General features: G+C 32.9%; 5 protein-coding genes across 6 annotated transcripts; 3 read left to right on the forward strand and 2 right to left on the reverse strand.

The window, feature by feature from the left end:
* The first annotated feature begins 1,105 nt into the window (after positions 1–1,105).
* Positions 1,106–7,806, forward strand: LOC113848556 (probable leucine-rich repeat receptor-like protein kinase At5g49770). The gene is made up of 19 exons (XM_027478170.1): positions 1,106–1,358; positions 1,605–1,722; positions 1,814–1,885; positions 2,115–2,189; positions 2,309–2,380; positions 2,503–2,664; positions 2,762–2,836; positions 2,994–3,065; positions 3,161–3,232; positions 3,322–3,390; positions 3,918–3,992; positions 4,085–4,156; positions 4,279–4,416; positions 4,604–5,013; positions 5,100–5,258; positions 5,335–5,471; positions 5,999–6,218; positions 6,523–6,758; positions 7,035–7,806. The coding sequence occupies exons 1-19, from the start codon at positions 1,277–1,279 to the stop codon at positions 7,518–7,520; spliced, it is 2,802 nt and encodes a 933-aa protein (XP_027333971.1). The 5' UTR covers positions 1,106–1,276; the 3' UTR covers positions 7,521–7,806.
* Positions 7,807–9,341: 1,535 nt separating this feature from the next.
* Positions 9,342–10,688, reverse strand: LOC113852204. Its single transcript, XM_027482444.1, has one exon. The coding sequence runs from the start codon at positions 10,686–10,688 to the stop codon at positions 9,342–9,344; it is 1,347 nt and encodes a 448-aa protein (XP_027338245.1).
* A 1,094-nt stretch (positions 10,689–11,782) lies between these two features.
* Positions 11,783–13,653, reverse strand: LOC113852622 (cinnamoyl-CoA reductase 2). Its single transcript, XM_027482938.1, has 2 exons — positions 12,831–13,653; positions 11,783–12,327 (listed from the first exon to the last, which is right to left on the reverse strand). The coding sequence occupies exons 1-2, from the start codon at positions 13,640–13,642 to the stop codon at positions 12,159–12,161; spliced, it is 981 nt and encodes a 326-aa protein (XP_027338739.1). The 5' UTR covers positions 13,643–13,653; the 3' UTR covers positions 11,783–12,158.
* Positions 13,654–15,008: 1,355 nt separating this feature from the next.
* LOC113872405 lies at positions 15,009–21,459 on the forward strand. Its single transcript, XM_027509940.1, has 8 exons — positions 15,009–15,205; positions 18,328–18,690; positions 19,026–19,095; positions 19,239–19,294; positions 19,436–19,511; positions 19,669–19,705; positions 20,676–20,790; positions 20,883–21,459. Exons 2-8 carry the CDS (start codon positions 18,407–18,409, stop codon positions 20,956–20,958), a joined length of 714 nt encoding a protein of 237 aa, XP_027365741.1. The 5' UTR covers positions 15,009–15,205; positions 18,328–18,406; the 3' UTR covers positions 20,959–21,459.
* On the forward strand, positions 15,119–24,944 carry LOC113872414 (actin-depolymerizing factor 2-like). 2 transcript variants are annotated; one of them, XM_027509952.1, is made up of 3 exons: positions 15,119–15,205; positions 23,962–24,227; positions 24,307–24,815. In XM_027509952.1, the coding sequence occupies exons 1-3, from the start codon at positions 15,203–15,205 to the stop codon at positions 24,455–24,457; spliced, it is 420 nt and encodes a 139-aa protein (XP_027365753.1). In that variant the 5' UTR covers positions 15,119–15,202; the 3' UTR covers positions 24,458–24,815. The 2 variants fall into 2 exon arrangements, with proteins under 2 accessions (XP_027365753.1, XP_027365761.1); XM_027509960.1 differs by lacking the exon at positions 15,119–15,205 and adding an exon at positions 22,961–23,103 and having other exon boundaries at positions 24,307–24,944.
* The last annotated feature ends 1,250 nt before the right edge of the window (positions 24,945–26,194 follow it).

Here is a 26,194-nt window from a genome sequence, read left to right on the forward strand (position 1 = left end):
AAAATTAAAATTTATTTTTTACATGACACAATAAAAATTAATATTAAAGATCAATATTAATTGTTAAAATTAATTTTTTATTTTAATCTGAAAAAAATTAAAATACAGTTAGATTTTGTCCTTGAAAAATATTACGTACACAAATAATGCTTTTTGTTCTTCAATGGAAAACATTATTATAAAAATTATATTATTTTTATTTACTTAAAATTAAGTTATTTATCTTACAAAATAATTTGATTTTTTTAACTTGTGACTAAAAATACATAATAAAAACTTGTATTATAAATTTTTATTAAAAATCATAAAATATCAAAAAAAATATAATTGATTTTTTTATTTATTAATCTTTATTATATGTACTTAAACTCATGTTAAAAAAAACAAAAATAATTCAAACAAACCTTTTACAAATAACTTTTGATATTGGTCTTGAGAAAGACTTCAAGGGTTGATTTAGGGTCTGCTTCCAAATACTGACAAGACAACGCTTCATGTCTCCATTCGAATTTCTTTTTCACTTTTTATAAGTCACAATTGCCATACACAACTGTTAGTCAACAAGTTTTTCCAGAAATATATATTCACAAGTGTTTCATCACAAGGGGAATTTTTTAAAAATTAATTTAACAAGTAGATACTTCTTATTAGATTTGATTTATAAAAGATACTTTAAATTTTTAATTATTTTAAAATTAGAGAAGTGGTCTTAAATAAAGCAAGTTCCAATAGTAAGTTTCAAAAAAATAATTCACAACTATAAGAAAATGAACTTATTTAAAATATATATTCACCTTTATTTAGTGTTGATTCCCCTAATTAAACTTCAGAAATTTTAAAATTTTAAAACATTTTTTATTACTATTCACTAATAATGTAACATGTTTAAATACATATCATGTCGTACATCAAATTATGCCACCTCAAATAATGAAACTAGGTGATGACCAAAAATTATTTTAAAAGCTTCTAATTATGTGAAGATTAAAACCAACAAAAACATTTAAAAGACTAAAATTAAAATCATGTTTACGTCAAATATCTTTTGGCGATTTATGTATATTTTCTCATTTAATTCTATTCATGCTGTTCAATCCATTGACTCGGTGTGACAGAAACAGGAAGAAGAAAAGAAAAACTTCATGTTGTTTTTGGGTTTATCATCAAATTTCCTATAAGTGGATAAGGTGGTGAGTGGATAATATCAAAGAATTTTGTTAATCAACATTACAGTTAATGAGAGTTGCATGATTCTGAGTTATACTTCAAGTTGATAATGGGTGTAAGAACACTAGTACAATTGGTGCTTTACTTCAATTACTTGTTGTTTGCAGCAGCACAAGAAGTTACCAATGATTGTAAGTTCTATTCTGATTATATGTCCTGTGATCATAAGTGTTAGATACTAATCTTCACAACATCAGAAACAAAGAAAGTATGATTTCTTAAGCAATAGAGAGAAGCCCTTCATTATATATTTATATAGGATCTTACCTTTTGCATGTCCAAAGTTTAATCATATGTTTGCATACTTGTATGTATTAAGATTGAAGACTTCAATGACTGAAACATAACTGGACTTTCCAACGTAAATTCTTGTGCAGTTATAGTCCTAAAGTCTCTGAGGGATTCATGGCCGAACACAATTCCTCGTTGGGTGGGTTCAGATTCTTGCAATGGTTGGGATGGCATTAAGTGCAAAAACTCACGTGTAATTTCCATGTAAGGTCTCTTTTGATTATTTCTGCTTTCTTTAGTGTTCACATGAATTAATCTGCACTTTTGAGAGAGTATAACCTGCTAGCTATTTCAGATCATTACCAGACACTGGTTTGACTGGCCTGCTTTCTGGAGATATTGGATCACTCTCTGAATTGAAGATTCTGTAAGCCTTTGAATTTACAGATTGAAAGGATCTAAAATAATTCTTACTTATCATATATAGACTATTCTACTAAGGAGAAATAAATAAAAGAAAGGTTTAACAAAGCCATGAGATTATGTTGGGCCCAGTGACTAGAAGAGAATCCAAATGAATCATCATTTCATTTGTTTGTGCATTAAATTAGAGACCAATTTTTATGATCTTTCCTTATTGTTTTCTCCTTCTATAGGGATCTTTCATACAATAGAGGCCTAACAGGATCACTTCCACGAGAAATTGGAAACTTGAAGAAGCTATCAAAATTGTATGGAAATATTGATTGTTTGAGTTCATAACCTGATCCTTTATAAATCTATAGCCCTATCTTGTACAAGCATGATGAAACAATTCTAACAAGAGTTATACTTTTAATTTATCTTCCAGAATTCTTGTTGGTTGTGGTTTTACTGGTCGTATTCCATATGAAATAGGATTTCTCCAAGAGCTTGTTTTCTTGTAAGATTTATTTTTACTGTTTATTTTTTTAATTTATTTCGGTGAATCAATTTAAATTATACCCTTTTGGTGGTGTGCTGAATTATTGGGTGATACTCTAAATCAGCAACCTCTTATTGTAGATCTTTAAACTCCAACAATTTTGTTGGACCAATTCCACCTTCTATTGGGTATCTGTCAAACCTTACTTGGCTAGATTTAGCTGACAATCAGCTTGATGGATCCATCCCAGTATCTAGTGGCACTAGCCCAGGTCTTGATATGTTACTTAATACACAGCATTTGTACGTCAATTCTCTTCAGCTGCCACTTTTTCTGAGTCAGTGATTTTCTTAATGTGATAAATAAATCTATCCAACATCTTTCTAATATTGTCTGCAGTCATCTTGGGAAGAATAAGTTTTCAGGAGAAATTCCTCCTCAACTTTTTAGCTCGAAAATGACACTGATACATGTGTAAGTTGTACTTAATATTTGTCATTCATAGTTAATTAATGAATATGATTGAGCAAGTATGCAAAAAAAAATAAAAAATCCATTTTCATATATTTACCGGAAACTTCATGTGACCACAGTGAGATGATAACCCACTTCTAAATATCTTTACCGGCAGGATTTTTGAGAGCAATCAACTAGTTGGTGGTATTCCAGAAACACTTGGACTTGTTAAGAGTCTGATGGTGGTGTGAGTGACTAATTGACTCTATTACATCCTCAAACAAATTCATATGTAGAATTTTCCTTGATGCTTTTTGTCTTAATAAACTTTTGTGGCTACAGGCGCTTTGAAAATAATTCATTGGATGGATATGTACCTCAGAACTTCAACAACCTTACACTTGTTACCGACCTGTAAGCAGACATAAACCATAGGGTACCAACTAGAGTTTTATTCTTCTTCATGCATATTGTCCCAAGGATTTTGTTTTTATGCTTTTCAGGTTGTTGTCCAACAATAAGCTGCGTGGTCCCCTGCCAAACCTTAATGGCATGAACTCCCTAAAATACTTGTAAGTAATTAAGCATTCATTTGTCATAGTTATACTTAACCTTTTTCATTTGAAGTTGTTAAGAGCTCACATCAATTATAGATATGACTAAAGTAGAGCTTACAAGTGTTAAGGAAATCCTCACTTTACTAGCTAACTTTTGGGATTGGGTTTGATCAAGTTTAAATTCAAGATGGTATCAGAGCCTATGATCTGATATTGGGTCACCCTTGACTGTTAAAAAAAAAACTAGCCACACAGATTTTTCTAATGCAATTTACTCGGCCTCATGACTTCCCAGTTGCTTCTAGTGCAATCAACACCTACCTGGTCCCACTGTTTTCACAGTGCAATATGACTTCAATCTTAGGCGTGAGTGGGGGTGTTAATCCCACGTTGACTAAAGATATATCCTAAGTAAAACTTATAAAGACTAAGGCAATTTTCACATTTTGAATAAATTTTGGAGTTAGGCCAAAGCCCAAACTTAAGAGAAGTTATTGCTTCTTGTGTGTCAAAGGGCTAATTCTTTTAAATCTATTTTGAAGGGATTTGAGCAACAATAGCTTTGATGAGTCAGAATTTCCACCGTGGCTTTCAAATGTGAAGAATTTAACAACACTGTATGTCTTTCTTTTGCAATTGTTTCATCCATGAGTTATCTATGGATGCATTTCAACACTTCAATTCAGTTTGCTCTTCTGTTGTTCGGCAGACAAATGGAGAATGTGAACCTTTTTGGGAAAATTCCTGTTCCTTTATTCAGCCTTGCCTATTTACAAAATGTGTGAGTCACCTGTCTCAATGATTAATCTTAGAGTCTCCACATTTATAGATATACCGTGGTTACATATTCACCATTTTTGTAGTAATATATAAGACAAATGCTGACATCTAATGTATTCGTAGTGTGCTAAGAAACAACAACTTCAATGGAACCTTGGATATTGGAACCAACTACAGCAAACAGTTGAAACTAATTGATATGAAGTCAAACTCAATTCAAGACTTTATACAACGAAATGAACTCCCGAATATCACGATAATGTAAGCCACATGGGTATTCTGGGTCTTTTTTTCTGTCTTTCATTACATACATAGGTTATTTTGTTACCTCAAATAAGTTCAGCTTTATTTTCATGCATAAGATTCAATATTTACAAGTCTTTTATTTTTTTGCCCCCCCCTACATGAATGAAGTTCCATTGGGTATTAACTGCATTTTTATCTGCAGACTTGTGTCCAACCCGATTTGTACTGAAACAGAAGCTGAAGGGAGTTACTGCACCATGCACAATATCTTAGATAAAAAACTACAAGATCAGATTCTCAGTCCCAAGTGCATATGTGGATATCCATATACAGGAAATTTAAATTTTAGAGCACCTTCATATTTTGAATGGAGAAATAAAACACCCCAAGAGGAAGCCATTTTGCTTGCTTTTCAACTTTATCACCTACCTGTGGATTCAGTTTCTTTGATTTCGACTAAAGATCCATTTCATTATTTTGAGTTTACAATATATATTTTCCCATCAGGCCAATATCACTTCACCCCGCAAGACATTTCTAGTATAAGCTCTTTGCTTGGCAACCTAAGTGCTAATAATCCATATAATTTTGTTGCTGGAAACCAAGGTCAAGGTAACTAAACTGAAAACTTATTTTCTCCCATTTTCTGGATGAAGAATTAACAATACTAATTGTCCATCTGCTTTCTCATAATAAAGGACCTAAAGAGTCGAGTTACTCATCAAACACTGATATAATTATTGGAGCAGCAATTGGTGGTTCTTTTATCCTGCTTGTATTGTTAGTCCTTGCAAGTGTTTATGCTTTTCGCCAGAAGAAAAGGGCAGAAAGAGCAATTTCTAGAAGCAATCCATTTGGTAAATAGTTATAAACTCAGTTCCTTTAGAGTCACATGGAATTCTGTTGATTTATATTAAATTTCACAAAATGCAGGACGCTGGGATCCAAATAAAAGCAACTGTGACATTCCTCAGTTAAAAGCAGCTAAGCAGTTCTCTTTTAAAGAAATTAAGAAATACACAAACAACTTTTCACAAGCCAATGGTATTGGATCAGGGGGTTATGGAAAGGTCTTAAATGTTTCTTGTTAACTTTGATGCATTGTTTTGACTCATACATACATACACACATACATGCATATCAAGTAAGAATTGTTGAGAATAAAAAATTTCAACCATATAACCATATATAAATGGTCATGATTTCTTGTTCTCACAAGAACAGTTCTCACTTGATATTTTCTCGGAACTATTCAATTACTATTTCCTGTCTGTTCAGTTGATTTTATTTTTTTCCTTCCCAAAAAGGTGAAAAAAATGCATAAATTGACTATTTCTTTTTCAATGTAGTATGTTCCGAAGGATTCTCACCTACACTTTTTTTCATGATAGTGTACAAGTATTGCTTGTAACTTCACAAAGTTAAAATTCTAGGAAGAATATGATTTAGAAACACCTGGCGAAAACATTTTTATTTTCAAAACATCAACAACTTGAATAGTTAACATGTTAACCAACTTGAATTTCAATAATATTCAAAGAGTGGTTACTGAGGTAGCCAAATATTTGTTAATAAACCCAATAAATGGTTTTCGCAGGTTTATCAGGGAACTCTTCCCAATGGGCAACTGATAGCCATAAAACGAGCTCAAAAGGAATCAAAGCAGGGAGTGCTAGAATTCAAAGCTGAGATTGAACTACTTTCAAGGGTTCACCACAAGAATCTTGTTAGCCTTGTGGGATTCTGCTTTGAACGAGAAGAACAAATGCTGGTTTATGAGTTTGTTCCAAATGGAACTTTGAAGGATGCTATCTCAGGTACTTATATATATCCAGCTTGATACCTACATCAGATATTATTGTTAATCTTTTTACTAATTTAATATGATTATTTACATTTTCATTTTCATCCACCTTTGGGCAGTACTCACTATTCAGTTTCATAAGTGTTACCCAAAGCACATTTACAAAGCACCACCAGATATCTGCCGCAGTGTTTCTTTTCTTATAATTATGATATTCAGATCAGGAAATGGTTGCTTAATGAGATATGTCAAATCCATTATCATAACGGAGTATATATTGTACCTAAGAAGTACTAACATGCATATGATCTATGCAGGGAAATCTGGCATTGTATTGATCTGGAGTAGAAGGCTGAAGGTAGCCCTTGGTACTGCCCGGGGTTTGGCTTATCTTCATGAACATGCTGATCCACCTATTATACACAGGGACATCAAATCCAACAACATTTTGCTGGATGAGAACTATAATGCAAAAGTTGCTGATTTTGGCCTCTCCAAGTCAATCTTAGATGATGAAAAAGATCATGTTACCACTCAAGTTAAAGGAACAATGGTTTGTATATATCTTCTATACTTTTTTACTACAAAATGCGACAACAATGCTAATGGAAAGGTGACATCTTATTTTTCAAAGGAGTGGAGGTGGACTGGAAAGTGACTGATTCCATACTTTTGAAATAATTTTCATTCTAAATTTTTACTGCTTTGAGAATTTTCATGAATTTATGTAAGCATCTAAGATGATTCATGAATTTTCATTTTGCATTGGAGAAAATTACATTAAACTTTAGTGATGACTGAAGAGAGTTCATTCAACTTGTTAATGCAGGGCTACTTGGATCCAGATTATTATACTAGTCAGAAGTTGACTGAAAAGAGTGATGTCTATAGTTTTGGAGTGCTAATGCTGGAGCTGATAACTGCAAGAAAGCCAATAGAACGAGGGAAATACATTGTAAAAGTGGTCAGGAATTCAATTGATAAGACAAAAGACTGGTATGGTCTTCACGAAATTATTGATCCAGCCATCTGGTCAGGATCAACAGTAAAGGGTTTTGAGAAGTTTGTGGACCTTGCAATGGAGTGTGTTAAAGAGTCAGGAACTGACAGGCCCACAATGAGTGATGTGGTTAAAGAAATTGAAGGCATGTTGCAATCTGTTGGCTTGAACCTAACATCTGAATCAATAGCATCCACTTCATCTAGTTATAGATATTATGAGATAAGTATGAGTTCTCATCAGGACAATCCTTACAGCAATGAGTCCTTTGGTTCAAGTGAAGAACATTTGCATCCAAAAAATGAGCCTACTTAATAAGCTAGTCTTTTTCTGAAGTTAAAGTCAAGAGAAGCTTATTCATAAGTATTTCTTGGCCGAATCACAGAAAAGTGGAAATTTCGGGTCTTAAGAGGAAAAATAGTTGTTAACTCGAGTATAACATGGTCCACATTTCCTTGACTGTTATTTATTTTCCTTCTTTCTCTGCCTGTAAAGTTGTGAATGTTTAATGAATATAGGTTTTGATATGGAACATATAGAACATAAACGGTTATGTTTCTTATGACATGATTTCTCACTTTATGAATGAGTTCAATGATATTCATAATACAGTGTCAATAAGTTCTCACATACATAAAAAGATATTTAATTAATAGCATTTTGATAACTTTAGTCTTTAGAATTTAGTTTAAGCACCCCAAAAGTATATATTTTCATTGAAAAAGAATACATTTATTAAATTAAAAATATAAAAACTTAATTAAGTGTTTGATACCTACAATTAAAAATTACACATTTTATATTTAGTTCCTATAAATTTTTTAATAAGAATATAATTTCTATTTTTTTATAAATTATTATTTTTAGTCTCTCTAACTGACATGATTCATTGAAATATCATCAAATGTCAATTTTTAGTTGAATCATATCAACTTGAGAAATTAAAAATAATAGAATGTGAAAAAGGAATAATTATATTCTAACAAAATATTTAATAAAGATTAAGTCAAAATTATGTAACTTTAGTAAGAAACAAACACTTAATTAAGCCAAAATATAAAAGCATAATAAATATTACTTTTAATAAAACTTTATTATTAATTGCTTAACCTTCTTCTTAAGAGTCAAGGTTAACATTTTTCTTAATTAATTTAGAAGTAGGTGGTACTCTATTTTTACTGATAATGTAAGTCAGTTAATAAAAAACAAATACTAAAAGCATTTATTAATGTGACAAATGGACAGGAAATTCTGAAGGTCCATATTATTTCAATTGGTGTTTATTGTCATTCCGAAGTGTCTTTGTGAATCTTATTTTTTAATTATTTTTGTCTAACACATACCTATTTTTCCTCTCTTGTAACTATATTAATAATAAGGGTACTTTAGAAAAAAAAAATGACTTAAATAAAGGTGGGAACAGACACATCAGAGTTTAACCGAAGTTCCACGCAGGTAGATCTGGGGCACTTAACCACCCACCAAGTAAAAGCAATGGTAATAATATATTTAAATCATTTGATTAAGTTGTTATTATTTCCCTAAGCGAATGCACTCTTAAAAATGAGATAAAATCACATCAGGACAATAATTTGCGTTCTATTAATTAGCCACGTGGAAGAGACACTCGGTAATAGGATTTTTATTTGGACAACTCTGCTTGAAAGTTAAGGAACTAATATAGAATTAAAAGAAGTAATAGGATCAATATAAAATTAGAAAATAAGTTAAGGGAATTAAGTACCATTTTACCTTAGTATACTTGAGTGTTATGATTAATTACTCATTATAAGTTTTCTAGCTCAACTTTTTTTTATTTCGGTTATAGTGACAACAACCGGTTTAAGCGTATGATCTTGTTCAAAGTATCAAAACCTTTATCGTCATTAACTGGATTCTAATGTCTTTGCTGCTCTTTTGTCACGTTGGAAGATTAAGAAACCCACAATCATACCACCAATGATAGAAATCAGGAGTAGTGAAGTACTACTATCTATCTTAATATAGTATAGTTTAAGCTTAGAAGAAAAAGGATAACATCTAACTTGGTCAAGATCTTTCATTTTTTTAACATGATAATTAGATAAAAAATCTTCATTAGCTTTATAATTTATCTTGTGCATTCATACACCTACCTCAAGTCATTGGTTTCTCCATAAGGGCTGAAATGTACAACACATTCTTGTGAACCCCACGATGTTTCATTCCAGCATGCCATCTCAATCTATTGAAGCCAATTCGATCTAACATTGGAACATAAGTTCTGTTGAGTTGTGACTCAAAACAGAAGAAATGGTCAAGCCAGAATAGACCACCAGGCCTCAACACCCTATATATATCATACAGGACAAACTCAAGCATGGAATCTGGTATCCAATTGCTTATGACATCCATGGTGTGCACAATATCCAGTGTGTTGTCAAAGAATGGAAACCTTTGAGAGATGCTAATATGCATTGGTACCAAACCCCTTGATGCAATAATGCTGTTGAATGGACCATCCAAATTCAGTGTGCTTGTAATGATAGTCACATTTCTTTCCATCATTCTTGCAGCAAATGTTCCGGTACCACCACCAATGTCAAGTCCAATACGAATTATCCCTTCAGCTTTGGTTGCAAGAACTTGGTCTATTCCAAAATCAAGTCCTTCATCATCAAAGATCCACTTACCCTTTTCTTCACCTTGTAAATCAAAGCAATTCTTGCAATCATAGGACCCTGGCTTATTCTTTCTCTCAATGAGGCATTGATAGCTTTTACAAGTATAAGCATCCCATCTAATGCTTGAGTCTGGTGGGGTTGTCCAAAGGCTCTTTGGCAAAGGTGTTGGCTCTTCATAATTTTTTGGAGACTTGGGGTGGCATCTCCGACGAGGCAGGGGCTCACACCCTTTTAGCATGAGCCTTTGTGCAAGTACATCATCTATAGGACATTCCCCTCCAATCTCATATGTCATATATTGGTTTAACTCTTCATGGAACTTCAAGCAAGCTGCACCAACAGGTGTGTGAATCTCATCTGCTCCTATCCTTGGTGAGTACCCAAAAGGGAGCTTGTGAGGCCCAAGGGCAGAAGTGAGTTCATCAGATGTAACAATTGTTGTGGAACCATCATTACCAAGCTTCAAGGTCAATTGATTCTGGTCTACACTGTTGGATTGCTCATCTTGTTCGCGGATAAGATCAATAAGCAAGGCCTGAACAAGTAAGTTAGTGGAGTTGAGTCTGTGTTGCAACTCAGACAAGAGTGAATGAGTAGCTGCAAGTTGAGCTTTGGTGGAGTTTAGTTCTTGCAAGATAGAGTTTGATTCACGAGGACTCAAAGAAGATTGATACCAAAAACTTAATGGACCAGTGAAGATGTAAATGGTGACAAGGTTGGTGAATACAACTAGCTTAATAGCATTCATCTTGTGCTTTTGGCTGTGATTATATACTAGCAACTTTTTGGAGGATTGTTGGTCTTGAGCTTCATTTCCCATGATGGTTTTGTAGAGAAAGGAACAAAAAGTGGTAGAACTGAACATGAGAGAGGAAAATGATTGTGTAATTTAAGGTTGCAACTAAAAAGGGAATTAATGATGCTATGATATAAAGTCCAAGGAAGGAAAACAATGCCACGTTCTGTACATGTTTCTAATGGAAAATGAACTTTGGTCATTGTGAATCGCCGGTGTCGACGTTCAAGCAATGTAATAGGCATCGTGGTGAGCTCCTATTTATGATATTGTTTATTGTAGCACTTGCAAGTTGAGAATGCAGTTTATTCATAACTTGCTTATTGTTACTTGAGCACTATCGGCGGATCTCACCCACTAGCTCATTAAATTAGTCATCAACTAGTATTGGAGTTCCATATTAACCCCACATTATTTGACTTTTTAAGGATATCTTTATTCCACGAGAGATTTAATCGGTAATCACAGTTTTCTTTTATTTATTTTTTCCCTAGATAGAGTTATTTTTATGAGTTCATTGTTAAAGACAAAAGTTTAATGAACGATGAACTGTTCTTTATGCTCAGTTTAATATTGCACGTCAAACACATTTAACATCATATGCTGTTTTCTCCCAACAAAGCCTGTTACTTTGTATTCTATGGCAAAATACCTATTTTATTGAGTAGAAAGGTCTGACAGTATAATATTGTCATTTTATATTATTAACTTGGAACCGAACTGCGGTTGAACTTCCTGCGCTTATAGGTCTTGGAGCTGTGGGATTGGACAGTTTTCCTTTGGATTTGAATCCCTTGTAGTGAAAACTTACAAATCTATCCACGCTTTCTACACTTAATTTAAATTTGATTAAGACACAATTTATAAAATCAAATCTCTCTCAAAAGTTAAAATCAATTTATATTTCTCTACTTTGATAAAAGTTCTCTTTTTTAACTTGTCGGAAGTGCATAAATTACTTTTAACTTATAAGAAAAAATTTATTTATTTTACTTCTTTATTTATTCACCTATAAATATTTATCTAAAAATTTATTCAAATTAGGCCTAAGTTTACAAAGTAGTACACATGTATCCCCATCCATGGTTTAAAACAGATAAATTTACAGAGTTACTTCAATTCAAATCAAAACGAGATAAACTTACTTTTCACTTAACACACTTTCAGTAGAAGATCCAAATCCGAACTGTTATTCATAAAATTAACATATACAGTGACACCAGTTCTATGCTACCCCAGGACCACTTGACAACTGATACTGATACAGCAGAAGTGATCATGAAGGCTACTTTCCAAAAGAAGGCAATAAATATAACCAAAAAAAAAAAAAAAAAAAAAGATTAACTAATCTACTTGATGAAGGTGACATTCTTTTCACAGTCACAAGGCAAAGATAAATTACATTCCTTATGTACTTCTTCTACCTTGTGTCAAAGAAAGAAATAAATCAGTGATTAGTTCGGCTAAAGAGAAAAACTAAATGAAATGTAAATACTAATCTCGTGACTGTAAGGGTGTTTGCTGCAGAAAGCCTTTAGCCATAAGGCTCTCTGCTGCTTCTCTCACAGCATCTTCAATTGGTGTGAAGACAAAGCCTAAGTCTATTAATCTCTTTGCTGCATCTTTACACGGTGTCAGACCAGGTTGTGTTTCCGCTGGGAACCTGCATGCAATTCTTGTTGTTCAGATAATTTTGTACACAAGCAGAATTTAAATATGAATTCTAATTTGCTTAGTTAGAAAATTTATTTGGTTTTATATAAATCTTGATATCCCAAAGTTGGATTTGGATAGAACATTTCAAAATTACTACTTGAATATGAGAAAAAATAGTTCTAAAATTTTACCTACTTTTGTGTCAAATAAAAAAATTCAGATGACTTGTTTGTTTTAAGAGAGAATTTAAAAATATCTTTGTATTTATCATTCAAAAGTCCAATTATACTTAACTCTCATTCTAAACATTGCTTATTATTGCTTTCATATTTTTATAGAATTTTAAATTTTGATATCCCAAAGACATCATAACTTGTCCTGTTTCCTACACCAAATACAAGCCAATTGATCTTATTTGCCTAGAACATTTAAGATTTACGATAAAGTATGCAGTAGCAGTAGCAGTAGCATTAGTTTTCTAGCACAATTAAAGAGAGAGAATAAATGAACCTGTGAATGGGGAAGTGAGGGTACAATTGAGAGACAATAGTAGCAAAAGTAGAAAACTGGTAGATACCATTGGTACAAAGATATCTACCAGAAGCAGTGGGTGTCTCATAGAGCAAAACATGAGCTTTTGCAACGTCCTTAACATGCGCCGCACCCAACCAATGATACTCCTGCGTCTCTCTCGACCCCATCATCAACCTCTGCAACACCGCCGAACTAGCATTCAGCGACGCCTGCAGCAGCGCCCCCAAACACGTCGCCGGCTGAATTGCCACCACGTCCACGCCGTCAAACCCCCAAGCCGCCCTCTCCGCCTCCGTCTTCGCCACCGGGTACCACTTCCCCATCTCCTTGCAGAACTCCACGTCCGTCCACGACGACTCGTCCACCACCCTATTCGCCGGCCAATTAGGGTTGGGCACCATGGCGGAGATGGAAGAGGTGAGCACCACGCGCTTCGCGGCTTCTAGAACGTTCCGAGTGCCCTCCACCGCGGGCTCCACAAGCTCCTTGTGTGGGTCGGCGGGGTCCTCGAGAGTGCAGGGGGATGCCACGTGAAAGACACCGGAGCTGCCGGCGACGGCGCGGGAAACGGCGGCGGGGTCGAGGATGTCGGCGGGGAAGAGGGTGATGCGGTTGGTTGCGTCGGGGTGGAGGGTGAAGAGGTGGGAAGCGTCAGAACCGGGGAAGATGGTGGCGTGGATGGTGTAGTGTGGATTCTCCTTCTCCAATAGCGTTCGAACCAGCCATGACCCGATGAAACCGTTGGCTCCGGTCACGCACACAACCTCGATGTTGTTTTGGTTAGCCATTCGTAAAGGACCCTCTCAGAATTTTTATTTTTATTTTTTTTTATGCTTTCACCCTCTATGAATCTTTAATATTGCTTCAAGTTACTATCAACCTGAGAGGAGAGAAAATAAGGAAAATTATTTTTATATATTTATACACCGAGAGAGATTCAAATATTATATTTGTAAATATATAATTTTATAGTAACTATTTATTTATATTTTAAATAATAAGATAGTGTAAGATAAAGTAGAATAATAAACTATCAATTAGTTTTTAATTATATAAAAGTTTTGTAAAAATAAACCTCAACCTCAACTAAAATAGCTTATTTGTAGCATATTTAAACTTATCTTATGATATAAGTATTGCCTGTAATTTTTGGATAACACCTAGATTTAGATTTAAGTACAAAATATACATTTAGTATGAACTTGAATATCCATTTTATACCTCAAATAATAATAAAAAATTGTTATTATTTCTATTGAGTTTAACCATGACCTTTAGCTTAAAGACATATAACAAAAATATAGAAATGATGTTGAACTTGACAACCCATCACAAACTCCATGAGATTCGATGCACGTCAACGTGCCATACTTTCACAAGAAAAAAAGAAAGAACCTAAATGTGGTACTTTAAATGGTTAATATTACTGTTTAATTAAATTTAAAGTTATATCTCAATAACTAGCATTAACCTTTAGCTTTGACATTTTGCACACAGAGAAGGGTTAGTACATTCATTTATTAACTAAAAATTCTAGAAAGGAAGACTCTTTAAATTAAGAGTGTGGTCACTATCATTTTTATAATTTTATTAAATTTTAACTAATAATAAAAAGATGTCCGAAGGAGCATGTTAAAATGTGTTGGTAATATTTTTTGTCTACAAGTTATAAGACAAAATTTTAATTTTAATTTAATAAAACTGCTTAAGTATTAAGATACTATATCTAAATTTTCTTAAAAGACACTTGCATTGATTTTATATATACAAATTTGGTAGATTAAGCAAATTAATAATAGAAAATTATCACGTAAAAAATAATTATATGGCAATGCATTATGCTATTTGCAGTTACCATTTTGCACAAACTTTGAAGTAATTTTTGTGAAAATGAGAATTTTTGTTTTTCGTGACTACATTCAAGCCCTCAACATAATTAATTAATTTAGTCCATTTAATTTTTATGAACAAAACGTAATCATTGAACAACCCAATGGGATTGGAAAGAATTTGGGCACGCTTGCAAGTCCAAAAGCTGGCCCAATGGGCCAGTGAAAAGAGAGACGCTGTTGCACATATTAATTAATTCCTTGAAAATTATTGACCCCTATTATATATATTTAATATAAAATAAGAATAACAATTATTTCACTTATGATTAATTTGCAACTCCAAGGCATGGCAGTTACCTATTAATAATTTTGCGACGTCCCCCACACTACAGCACACCCTTCACTTTCCAATTCTCATTCCCCGTTTCTTCTCCGAACCCTCGATCGAGAGACACATAAACACGCGCTCCTATATCTTCTCCTTCACGTCGCTCTCTCCACCAACCACATCAACACATGGTTAGTTTTTCTCTTCTCTTCATTCTTCTTTCGTTTCGTTATCCGAGCTGGATTCCTGCTTGATCTGATCGTTAGTGTTTAACCGCGTCTTATGTGTTTTACCTAAACAATTTGTGTCATTTTCAGATCTGATTTCGATGTTTCAATTGAATTATTCCCCTAACTGATAGCATTCTATGACGGTTTAATAGCCGACTAGAACAGCTTGTAAAGTGTTATGTATTTGATCTGTGGAGGAATGGGATTTGTGATCTCACTTGTGGATTTTTTATTTTTTTATTTTTTGAGGGTAAATATGTGGATTCGATTTTTTTAATATGGTAATTATTGGGTTGGGAGAGGGGAATTTTTAATTAATGCGTATAGTCCTATTCTTTTATTAGATTTATTTTGGTAAAGTTTCTTTTTATTAGTTTATTAATTAATAAATATGATTTTATTTTGGGATTGAAGAGACGTTAAACGTAACACGTTTTTTATTGATGATTGCTTATTTTGGCAATAATCACTGCGTGCTTCCACTTGATTTGGACTATACTATGCTTGTGTAAGTGACTTCGTTAATTGCCGACGTATTCATATTAAATTTCATTTTTCGCAATCTACGGATTGACTATTTTTGCTTCTTTTCTTTTCTTTTTTCTCTTTTCTTGAGTGACAATGTGAATGGTGAAAAGGTTAATGTATTTGGGTACAATCACTCGGGATTGGTATATGCTTGTGTATTGCATTGATGGATATGATGTGTCTTCAACTGTAATTCTATAGGCAAACGCAGCATCGGGTATGGCCATGCAAATTGCAAAAAAAACCATTGGCCAAACACTAAACAAAGGTCAAGCCCAAACAGGAGATAGGGGGAGAAACTTCCCTGAAAAGTTTCACCACAATGCTCTGACCATGATATGTTAATTCAAGAGGCTGAGGATAATCTAGGTTTTAATCAAATCTTTCAATTATTAACTGATATTTTGTTTTCACTGAACTACATTCTGCTAGTGATAGAAAGAGAATGAGGAAATTTCATAAGAATGATTAATCTCATCAAATTTCTAATTAAGCTGTCAAAATATAGATAGGTACAAGGGCGTTGCAATATTGAGGGGTGGGCAAGAAGAATCGTTTGATAGAAAAGAGGTTTTAAAATTATGACGTGGAGCAGCCTGAAGCAATAAATGCAATAGTCGCCAGCTAATTAGAAACTCATTTTCTGCAGCCTTCATAACTTCCAATCTAACTGACTTATTTGGCCAGCTTAAAATTATGTCATACATTTTTCTTAGGCTTATAAATTTTCACCTCTTACTTTCTGATATTTTCCCCTCTCTCGTGAGTCCCAAGTCTTCTCATTGCAAAGTTCTCCTGTACTCTTTTTTATCTCTGTTCTATGTGATTCCACTGCTGCTTGTGTCCATCTCTGGCGAGATATTTTATGCGAGATCGACGTTCACTGGTCATTTTCATCTTCAGTGAAGCCTTTAACGCGACCTAGATGGTTTTTAGTCGTCTTCTTTAACTCCAGTGAAGATTTTGACATTATCTAAATATTTTTCAATCATCTTCTTTATCTCTAGCAAACTTTTCGACCAACCTGCACCAGTGACTAAGCATTCTTTATTTTCTATTTTTCTTCTCTACATTTTTATTTCCTTCTCTAATTTGATTTTCTTGCTCTATTTTATTTTAAATTTCAATGCCTAAAATAGAAGCATGGGCTGCTCTTACTAATCAATCATATGAAACTGCCTTTGTTTCAATTTGTCTCTGGGCATTAATGAAGCCAACGAAAAATAATTTGCATATAGGTTGGGTCTTAATTTTGCACTTTTTAGCATATATAAGTGTAGCTTAATTTATATTAGGTATATTTAAAATGGTTAAAATAGTGGTTATTCTTATGATTTTAACAATTAAAAAAATTCTCAACTTTTTAAAAATTAATTATACTTAATAAAAGAAATTTTGACAAATTAAAAATGAGGAACATAAATTATTACACAAATAAAGTTTTGTTGTGAGCAGTGGCCATGGAACTTTTAACATAAACCAAACTCATCTCAAGAATGATAACTTTTTTGTGTTATATTCTATCATAATAAGATTTTAAAAATTTTGTGTTTACTTATAATTATTTATTAAAAATAAACAGTTAAGAGATTTGTCAACCTTTTCTGTGAGAAGCACACGGGGAACACGACGGAAGAATGAACATTGAACAATCCACTCAACGACAATTACTAACTTGAAACAAAAATTAGTGAATATCCTTTGAATCTGACACCTCCATGACCTTCGACATTTTTTTTTTTATCTCTTATTATGATTTTTCCCTTCTCTCATTGTGTTTTCCTGATTGCAACTATAATTGTTTTCAACAAGGATGCTACAACTTTATTTTTACGTGCCTTATCTTTTTGGTACAGGGAGGCAAGAAAAGGGAACATAGGGACAAAAAAAAGCCCTAAATCTTAAAAAAAAAAAGTTGCCAAAAATTGTGTGAGGTAAACAAATTACACAAAGCCAAGTTTTAAGGCTAACACGTTAGAATGTACATGCTTAACTTAAAACTCGTTGAACCCATTATTTAGTTTTGAGTTTATTTAGCCAGAAGTTGATTCTACCCAACCTTACCACTCATGCTTTGCTTCTTTTTGGTTTAAAAACAATTTTGGTTGAAATATCAATTATGATTTCACCATTTCAGTACTTTTAATAATAAAATGAGTGGCTACTCAAATTTACTTACAAAATATTAGAGACACTTTGATTCCTAAAAAAAATTATCCCTAAAATAAAAAATAAACGTTAATCTTTTTAATTAATAATGAAAGGACTAAAACGTCTCACATGTATGATTTTAAAAAACTATTCAAAAAAAATTTTTAAAGAAAAATTTAGGTTAAGTGAAAACTTTTAACTAAAGTGGATATATTTTTTAAATAAAAAATTGAAGTGGGTATTTACACTGATGATAAAAAAAATTATTGATTTAAACTTTTGTTGTACTGTGAAACCAACGTTACTGTAGAAAATGTTTGTAGTTACTTTTTTTTTTTTTTTCAAAATAAATAAACATATACTGCAGCTTGAGGTGAGCATTGGTTTCTTCCTTTCTGACGCAGGAAGGGGGTGAAATATTGAATTGTGTGATTGGAACTGAAAATTGCAACAAATTTTGAATCGCTGGAATTGGAATCGGCAATGGACAAGGTTGTGGAAGAGGTGGAAAAGGTGAAGAAAGAATGGGAAGAAACATACAAGAAAACGCAAGAGCACATAAACGCGATCGGAGAGTATGGGAAATCAGGAAGAGCGAAGGAGGAGAAAAATTCCCTTGCTAGATTGAATGGCATCGCTCAGGATGGCTTGGCACTCCTTTCTTCCTTTCTCTTCACCCTTGATCTTCTCGCTCCTCAGTTGCCCGCTGAACAAGAGGTTCGCGCTGCTCGTGCATTGCTTCAATCCTGGAAAACCCTAACTCAAGAGTACACACTCTCTCTCTCTGGATGTTATGTTATTACCTTTGCTTTTATGCAAATTCAAATTATTATTTTTTTGTTATTGGATTGCATTTGAATACAAATTGATTTAAAATGGATCATTTAGGGTGCTTTTGAAAATATAGCTTAATTAAGCGGTTATTTAACAAAATCTTATTACATGAGGACTAATATTATATATTTGACCATGAATTAGCTGAAAAAAGCTTATTCTGATAAGTTATACTGCATCCATAAGTTCTTCTAAAACGAGATCTTAGTAGTGAATTATGTATGTAATTTCTGCTCATGGTGTTTTTTTTTTTTTGGAAATAAAAAAGTTTGCGGCTAAGTTTGAGGAATGCCAATCTGCAAGCAAAGGCTAACCTGAGGAAAGCTGCTCAGGAGGAGGTAATATACTTAATCTCTTGTTTCATTTTTCTGATGTTATACAGAGCATGCCCTGATGAATTTATGCCAGTGTTGTGATTTGTGTTTATTTACATTGATGGGTTGGAGTAGCATGTGACTTATTCTTTTCCTATATGGTGCAGAGAGAGCTACTTTTAGGTGGAGGAGAAGAGTCCACAATTCGCAGACGCAATTTACAGTATGTTCTTGGCGAGGGTCAATTTATTCTTTTGCTTGTTTTTTTTTTTAATCAATTAGTGCCATTTCATTTTGGAAAATTTGGTTAGTATGATGCTGGGATGAAGTATATTAGTTCTTATATTTGTGATTTTTTTTCCAGGACAAAAGCTGGAATGACATCTGCCGCAGAGAGCATCACAAAAAGCCTTCGTCGTACTCGTCAATTGATGGTTCAGGTTAGTAGCTAGGTAGCTTTCTTTTCTACACTCAATCTTTGATCTTTCTTCCTAGTTTTAATATTTTAATCCACAATTGTCCTCCTTTCATCCTTCATAAGTATGACCTTTTTTGATGTGTTGAATGTCATGATCATTGTATCTATGTCTTAATCAGGAGGTTGAAAGAAACACGACCACTCTAATGACTCTTGGTTGGTACACTTTTCTCCCTCTCCCCTGTCTATATTGGTGGTGGTTCTTTTATCTTTCTACTTCTACTTATTTATACCGGTTTTACATCATTTTTTGCTTTTCGTGTATGTAAAAATTTATAAGAAGCCTCAGAAAAATGTATAACAATTTTAAAGCCTCTTTTCTATCAAATGATTTTTCTTGCCCACCCCCTCAATATTGCAACGCCCTTATACCTATGTATATTTTGACAGGTTAATTAGGAATTTGATGAGATTAATCATTCATATGAAATTTCCTCATTCTCTTTCTATCACTAGCAGAATGTAGTTCAGTGAAAAACAAAATATCAGTTAATAAATCAAAAGATTTGATTAAAATCAAGATTATCCTCAGCTTCTTGAATTAACATATCATGATCAGAGGCATTGTGGTGAAACTTTTGAGGGAAGTTTCTCCCCTATCTGCTGTTTGGGCTTGACCTTTGTGTAGTGTTTGGCTGATGGTTTTTCGCAATTTGTGTGAGCTTGCAAGGGGTGACTTTCTCTTATGATACAATTTTTATGTGTACACTGTCCTTTCTTTCTGCATCTATTTTTTTCCCCTTTCCTTGGATTTTACTTAGACCCACCGTTCCCCAAAACCTCCAAAAGATATAATCCATCCATGACCTTTCTTTTTTTTTTCCTGGATATGAAAAGTTAAGGGAAAGGAAAGAAACCTAGAGTCTATTAGAGGGATACCTATTGATTCTTATATAAAGCATACGAAAAATATTTAATAACACATACTTTCTTTCGCCATCCTTTACTCTCTTCTGGGAATGACTTTGTGCAATTTAGCTTATGCTGATTCTTTTACCTGTTAAAATGCTTCTTAGTTCACTGTTTGTTTTGGAGTGCTTGTTAAAGCTTTAGTTGAATGGTATTAGTTTTGACTTGATGAAATGAGGTGCTGATGTTTGTTTTGCAAAATTGTTTGGATATATAGATGAATCAACTGGAGTGTTAAAGAAAGCTGAAAGTGAATATAAAGGGCACCGCTCGTTGTTGATAAGAACACGAAATCTTCTTTCCACAATGCAGCGTCAAGATGTCATAGACAGGTATGGGGGATAAAAAAAGAATTTTACACTCCACACACTTTGTTTGTTTTTCCTAAATGGTAATAATTGACTCATAACTTGTATTTGAATAGGGTGATACTTGGGGTTGGCTTTTTGTTGTTCTCCCTTGCTGTTCTTTATGTTGTTTCCAAGCGGATTGGACCATAAAAGCGGGTATGGTGGGACAGGCAGAGCCAAGGCCCTAAGCTGTTGCAGATGACTTGAATCTTCATCAAGTCAGGGGGGATCGTGTTCATAATGCCGAGGCTCCTTTAGATCGAAGAATACATGATGAACTTTGATGCATTTCTAAGCAACAGTAGTACAGTACCATGTTGTCTGTGTATTAACATCAAGAGAGATCCTATCTCCTCATGACGACTTCAGCATCCTCCTATTTCCTTAAAAATGACAAAAGTAAAAGTTTTGCTATCTTGAGAGTTCGAAAGGAATTTTATACCCATTTTACAAGTAATTTTAAGGCTTAATATGCTGGTCTATTAAGATGATTTAAAGTTTTTTTCGGTTGTTATTTAAGGCCTTTCAGCATGAGCAGACACATACTTGTTGATGGACTGAAAATGCTTTATAGGAATTTTCGAAACGAACGAGCTGTCTCTGCGTGCCTCTTCAATGTTCGTGCAATAATACACAAACTGTATTTATGATTGAAACTCTGCAAGGCACTTGTATAATTACAAGGGTACTAAATGATTTCGAGATATTTGTCATATAAATGTACTTGTGGTGCCGGTGAATTCACATGCATTGAATCCAAATTTTAAAGTAATGGGTACAGCGTACTCAAACAAGTCTTATCATTAAAAACAGTTTTTAGGCTTTGCGGGTGTCAGATTGAATTGAATTCCTCGCGCGCATAACTTGCATGTGATTAACATTCTTTATTATTATATTATTATTATTGTAAATATTCGATCCAACTTTACAGATGGGTTCACAATTATGCTCCTTATACTCATGAGGATGATCAAGTTTTGGCACAATATGAACAAAGCCACCTGCAATTCTGCAAACTTGTACGAAATTAACACTAATGCTTTATTCTTCTAATAAGGCTACAGGATTGGGAGTCGGAGAAGTTGTCAGCATCTTGTACAATTAAGTAAAGCGATAGTTACGGTATATGGAGAGGAGGAATCAACTCGTATTGAGTGAATTATATTCACTCATACTATTTAGTAACTTTTTCTTTAGTAATTTTATTTTAAACTAATCTTTCGATTCAAATTTTTTATCATACATATTATATTTACAAAATTTCATACTAATAACAGATTATTTGATATTTATTTTATATATATTAAAATCAACATAATATCTATTTTTAAAATAAATGAAAATAAAATTTCTTTACTTATATTTTTAGTCAATTTTGATATCGTACTGTGTAGCTTAATCAAATGGTTAGATCGATAAAAATAAAATTATATTTAAAATTATTAACGATGTAAAAATTAATGTAATTCACTAATATAAATTGATTCTTCGTACACAATGTGCATGGTACGTTAAACTTAAACGTAGTACTTTAAATGCTTAATATTTTTTCATTAAAATTTAATTTATATATCAATAACTAAATTAACGTTTAATATTGACATTTTGCACAAAGAGGAGTATTAGTGACACTTAAGGTACTATACCTAAATTTTCTTAGAAGACACTTGCACATATTTTATATATACAAATTGGGTGGATTAAGAAAATTAATAATAGAAAATTATCACGTAAAAAATAATTGATGTGATTGCTTCTATTTGGCAATGCATTATGCGATTTGCAATTACCATTTTGCACAAATTGAGGTAATTCTGGTGAAAATGAGAATATTTGTTTTCGTGACTAGTCTAGAAACAATCAAACCCTTAACATGGTTTATTAATTTAGTCCATTTAATTTGTATAGACAAAACGTACTCATTGGGACCCTCAAATTGTTTTTGTTACTAAGATATTTGGAGGCGAAAGATTGAAATCTTCAGATGAGGAAACGACACATTTGGTCGGGGGGCAGTGAAAATCGAAGGTACAAAATTGAACAACCCAATGTGATACGAAAGAAGTTGGGCCCGCTTGCGAGTCCAAAAGCAGGCCCATTGGGCCAGTGAGTAGACGCTGTTGTGGATATTAATAATTTTGCGACGCTCCACCACACCCTTCATATTCCCAATTCTCTTTCCCCATTTCTTCTCCGAACCCTCGATCGAGAAAAGGAGACACACACACACACAAACACGCGCTCCTATATTTTCTCCTCCACCGTCGCTCTCTCCATCAACCACATCAACACATGGTTAGTTTTTCTCTCTCTTCATTCTTCTTTCGTTTCGTTATCCGATTTATATTCTTACACATCGATAACCTAATCCACGAATTTCAAGCTTTTTTTGTTTGATTGAATTTAGTGACATAAATTTCTTCGCGGTTTTCGGTTGTTGCTGTTGACTTGAGTCTAGTCCGAGCTGGATTTCTGCTTGATCTGATCGCTAGAGTTTAACTGCGTCTTTTGTGTTTTGCCTAAAAAAATTGTGTCATTTTCAGATCTGTTTTGGATGTTTCTATTGAATTATTCCCTAATTGATAGCATTCTATGATGGTTTAATCGCCGATTAGAACAGCTTGTGAAGCGTGATATGTTTGATCTGTCGAGGGATGGGATTCGTGATCTCACTTGTGGATTTTTTATTTTTTTAGGGTAAATATGTGGATTCGGTTTTTTTTTTTTATGTGGTGATAATGGGTTGGGAGAGGGGAATTTTTAATTAATGCGTATATTCGTATTCTTTTATTAGATTTATTTTGGTAAAGTTTCTTTTATTAGTTTATTAATTAATAAATATGATTTTATTTTGGTATTGAAGAGACGTCAAACGTAACACGGCTTTTTATTGATGTTTGCTTATTTTGGCAATAATCACTGCTTGTTTCCATTCCCTTGATTTGGACTATACTATGCCCGTGTAAGTGTTGTTTACTTTGTTAATTGGCGACGTATTCATATTAAATTTAATTTTTCACAATCTAGGAAATGACTATTTTTGCTTTTTTTCCTCTTTTCTTGAGTGACTATTTGTGTACAATCACTCGGGAATGGTACATGCTTGTATATTGCATTGATGGATATGATGTGTCTTCAACTGTAATTCTACAGGCAAACGCAGCATCGGGTATGGCAGTCGATGACGACTGCAAGTTAAAGTTTTTGGAGCTCAAGGCAAAAAGGACATACCGGTTCATAGTTTTTAAGATTGAGGAGAAGCAGAAGCAGGTCATTGTGGAAAAGCTTGGTGAGCCAGACAAAGGCTATGAAGATTTCACTGCTAGCCTTCCTGCTGATGAGTGCCGTTATGCTGTTTATGATTTTGAGTATCTGACTGAAGGGAATGTCCCCAAAAGCAGGATCTTTTTCATTGCATGGTAATGTTTGCTTTTAGATCTGCTGATAGCGTTCAATCCTATGTTTTAGCTGCATTAATTCTGTTGCTTCTGTTTGTAGGTCCCCTGATTCGTCCAGGGTCAGAAGCAAGATGATTTATGCAAGCTCCAAAGACAGATTCAAGAGGGAGCTGGATGGAATTCAAGTAGAGTTGCAAGCAACCGATCCTACTGAGATGGGTCTTGATGTGTTCAAAAGCCGTGCCAATTAAATTATTATAAATAGTAGGCTTTCTGGTGGGAGCTCCCCTTAAGCCTTAGTTACTCATGGAAATATCCATAGTTTGTGGGATGTTCAACTTGGGTAGTTATGGTCCCAAACTCCCAATTTTCCCAAGTTGTGGCATAAAGTCTATTGCACCTTTGACAAGCTTGGCTTGTTCCCGTGTATCTTATTATGATTTGTGATTTATACAACCTTTGCGTTTGAGTGGCATTTCAGTCGTCTTATCCTTACTAGTTGAATTTGTAACTGTTTTGTGTGATCAGACAAAAAATGAGGTTCACTTATTTAGTATTGACACTCGTCATCCACTAATGCCTTGTGACTGCATTTGGCTGATATATGTTTTCCTTGTGTCATGCTATATCCCTTTTTTTAGGAATGACATCCTATTCAATTGGTTGCTTTTTCTTACTTGAAACTATTTTACTTCATTCATAGCATATAAACCTTTTTTGGGTTTTACCATGAACATTAAGAAGAATGTGTTCTCAGTTATTGTTTCATCGATTCATTTGCGTATATGATTTTTAGAATAATTTGTTGTGAAATAATTACATAATGATCGTGAATTTCATTCATGCAGTCAATATTAAGAGTTTTTAAACAATTAAATTAAAATACCGTGTTTAACTATAATTCATCTTTCTATATTATCTATAATCAGTAATTTGCTAGTTAATATAAAAGCTCTTTCATTAAAAGTTCCATGTGTCTTACTCAAAATTAAGGACTTGGATTTATTATAAGTCAAGTTGTTATATTATTTATTTCTGATGAAAAAATTATTATATTATTTCTTTTAACTTTTATTCACCTTTGCATCTGCTCATTTTCTACTGCCAAGTTCTATCCCAAGTATGATTATTGTCAGTTTTTGGTATGACAAGAACGTGTCCAATTTAAACGTCTTTTATAGTTGCATATATTTTTTTAATGGAAGTAACATAGTAATAAAATTTGATGTTATCACAAATTAACAAAGTTTAATCTATCCTTTTAGAAAATAATTAAATATTTTTGTATATTTAATTACAATTTATATTAGTTTAATTAATAATGTATTTGGGGTTTGAAGTTAAATAATAAAAATGTGTTTAATTATTTGTTAGCAGTCTAGATTATTATCATTTTGAAAGTTAAAATTTGTAATATTCTAATTTAATTTTTCACTCAAAATTTTATATGGATAAATTAAAAATTTTAAAACAATCCATCTGGTACAATTATTTCAATTAGTTTTCAAGTAAAAATCAAATTGATTCCGATTTCATTATTTTTTATTTAAAATTATTTCACGCCTTTAGATGATGAGTTTCGAAATTGATTATAGAACCTTTTATTTGTAAAACAGATGGATTTTGTTGTCATCTACTTTTAAAACTGATTTTAAGCATTTTAAAATACTTTCTTCTGTTTCTTTTTGTCTATCACTCACGATTGTTTTACATTGTTTGCAAAAACTAATCAATGTTCAAGTTGTATAAAAACTATTATCTATTTTATAATTTTATCCTTTTTTTTTCTATAACCAATTAACTTCTTTTTATTTATTAATCTTGCTCATTAACTCTCAATATTATAAAAAATATATATTTCATGAATTAACGCGTAACTAAGTCATGAAAAAAAATTTGAAATCTGATCTCATTAATTTTTAAACTTTGCAATAATTAATTATCCATCTCATGGTAAATGTGTAAAATAATTAGAAATTTGTAAATTG

The sequence above is a fragment of the Abrus precatorius genome, unplaced genomic scaffold, assembly GCF_003935025.1.
Source record: "Abrus precatorius isolate BTA unplaced genomic scaffold, Abrus_2018 Scaffold10, whole genome shotgun sequence".
Classification (NCBI taxonomy): Eukaryota; Viridiplantae; Streptophyta; class Magnoliopsida; order Fabales; family Fabaceae; genus Abrus; species Abrus precatorius.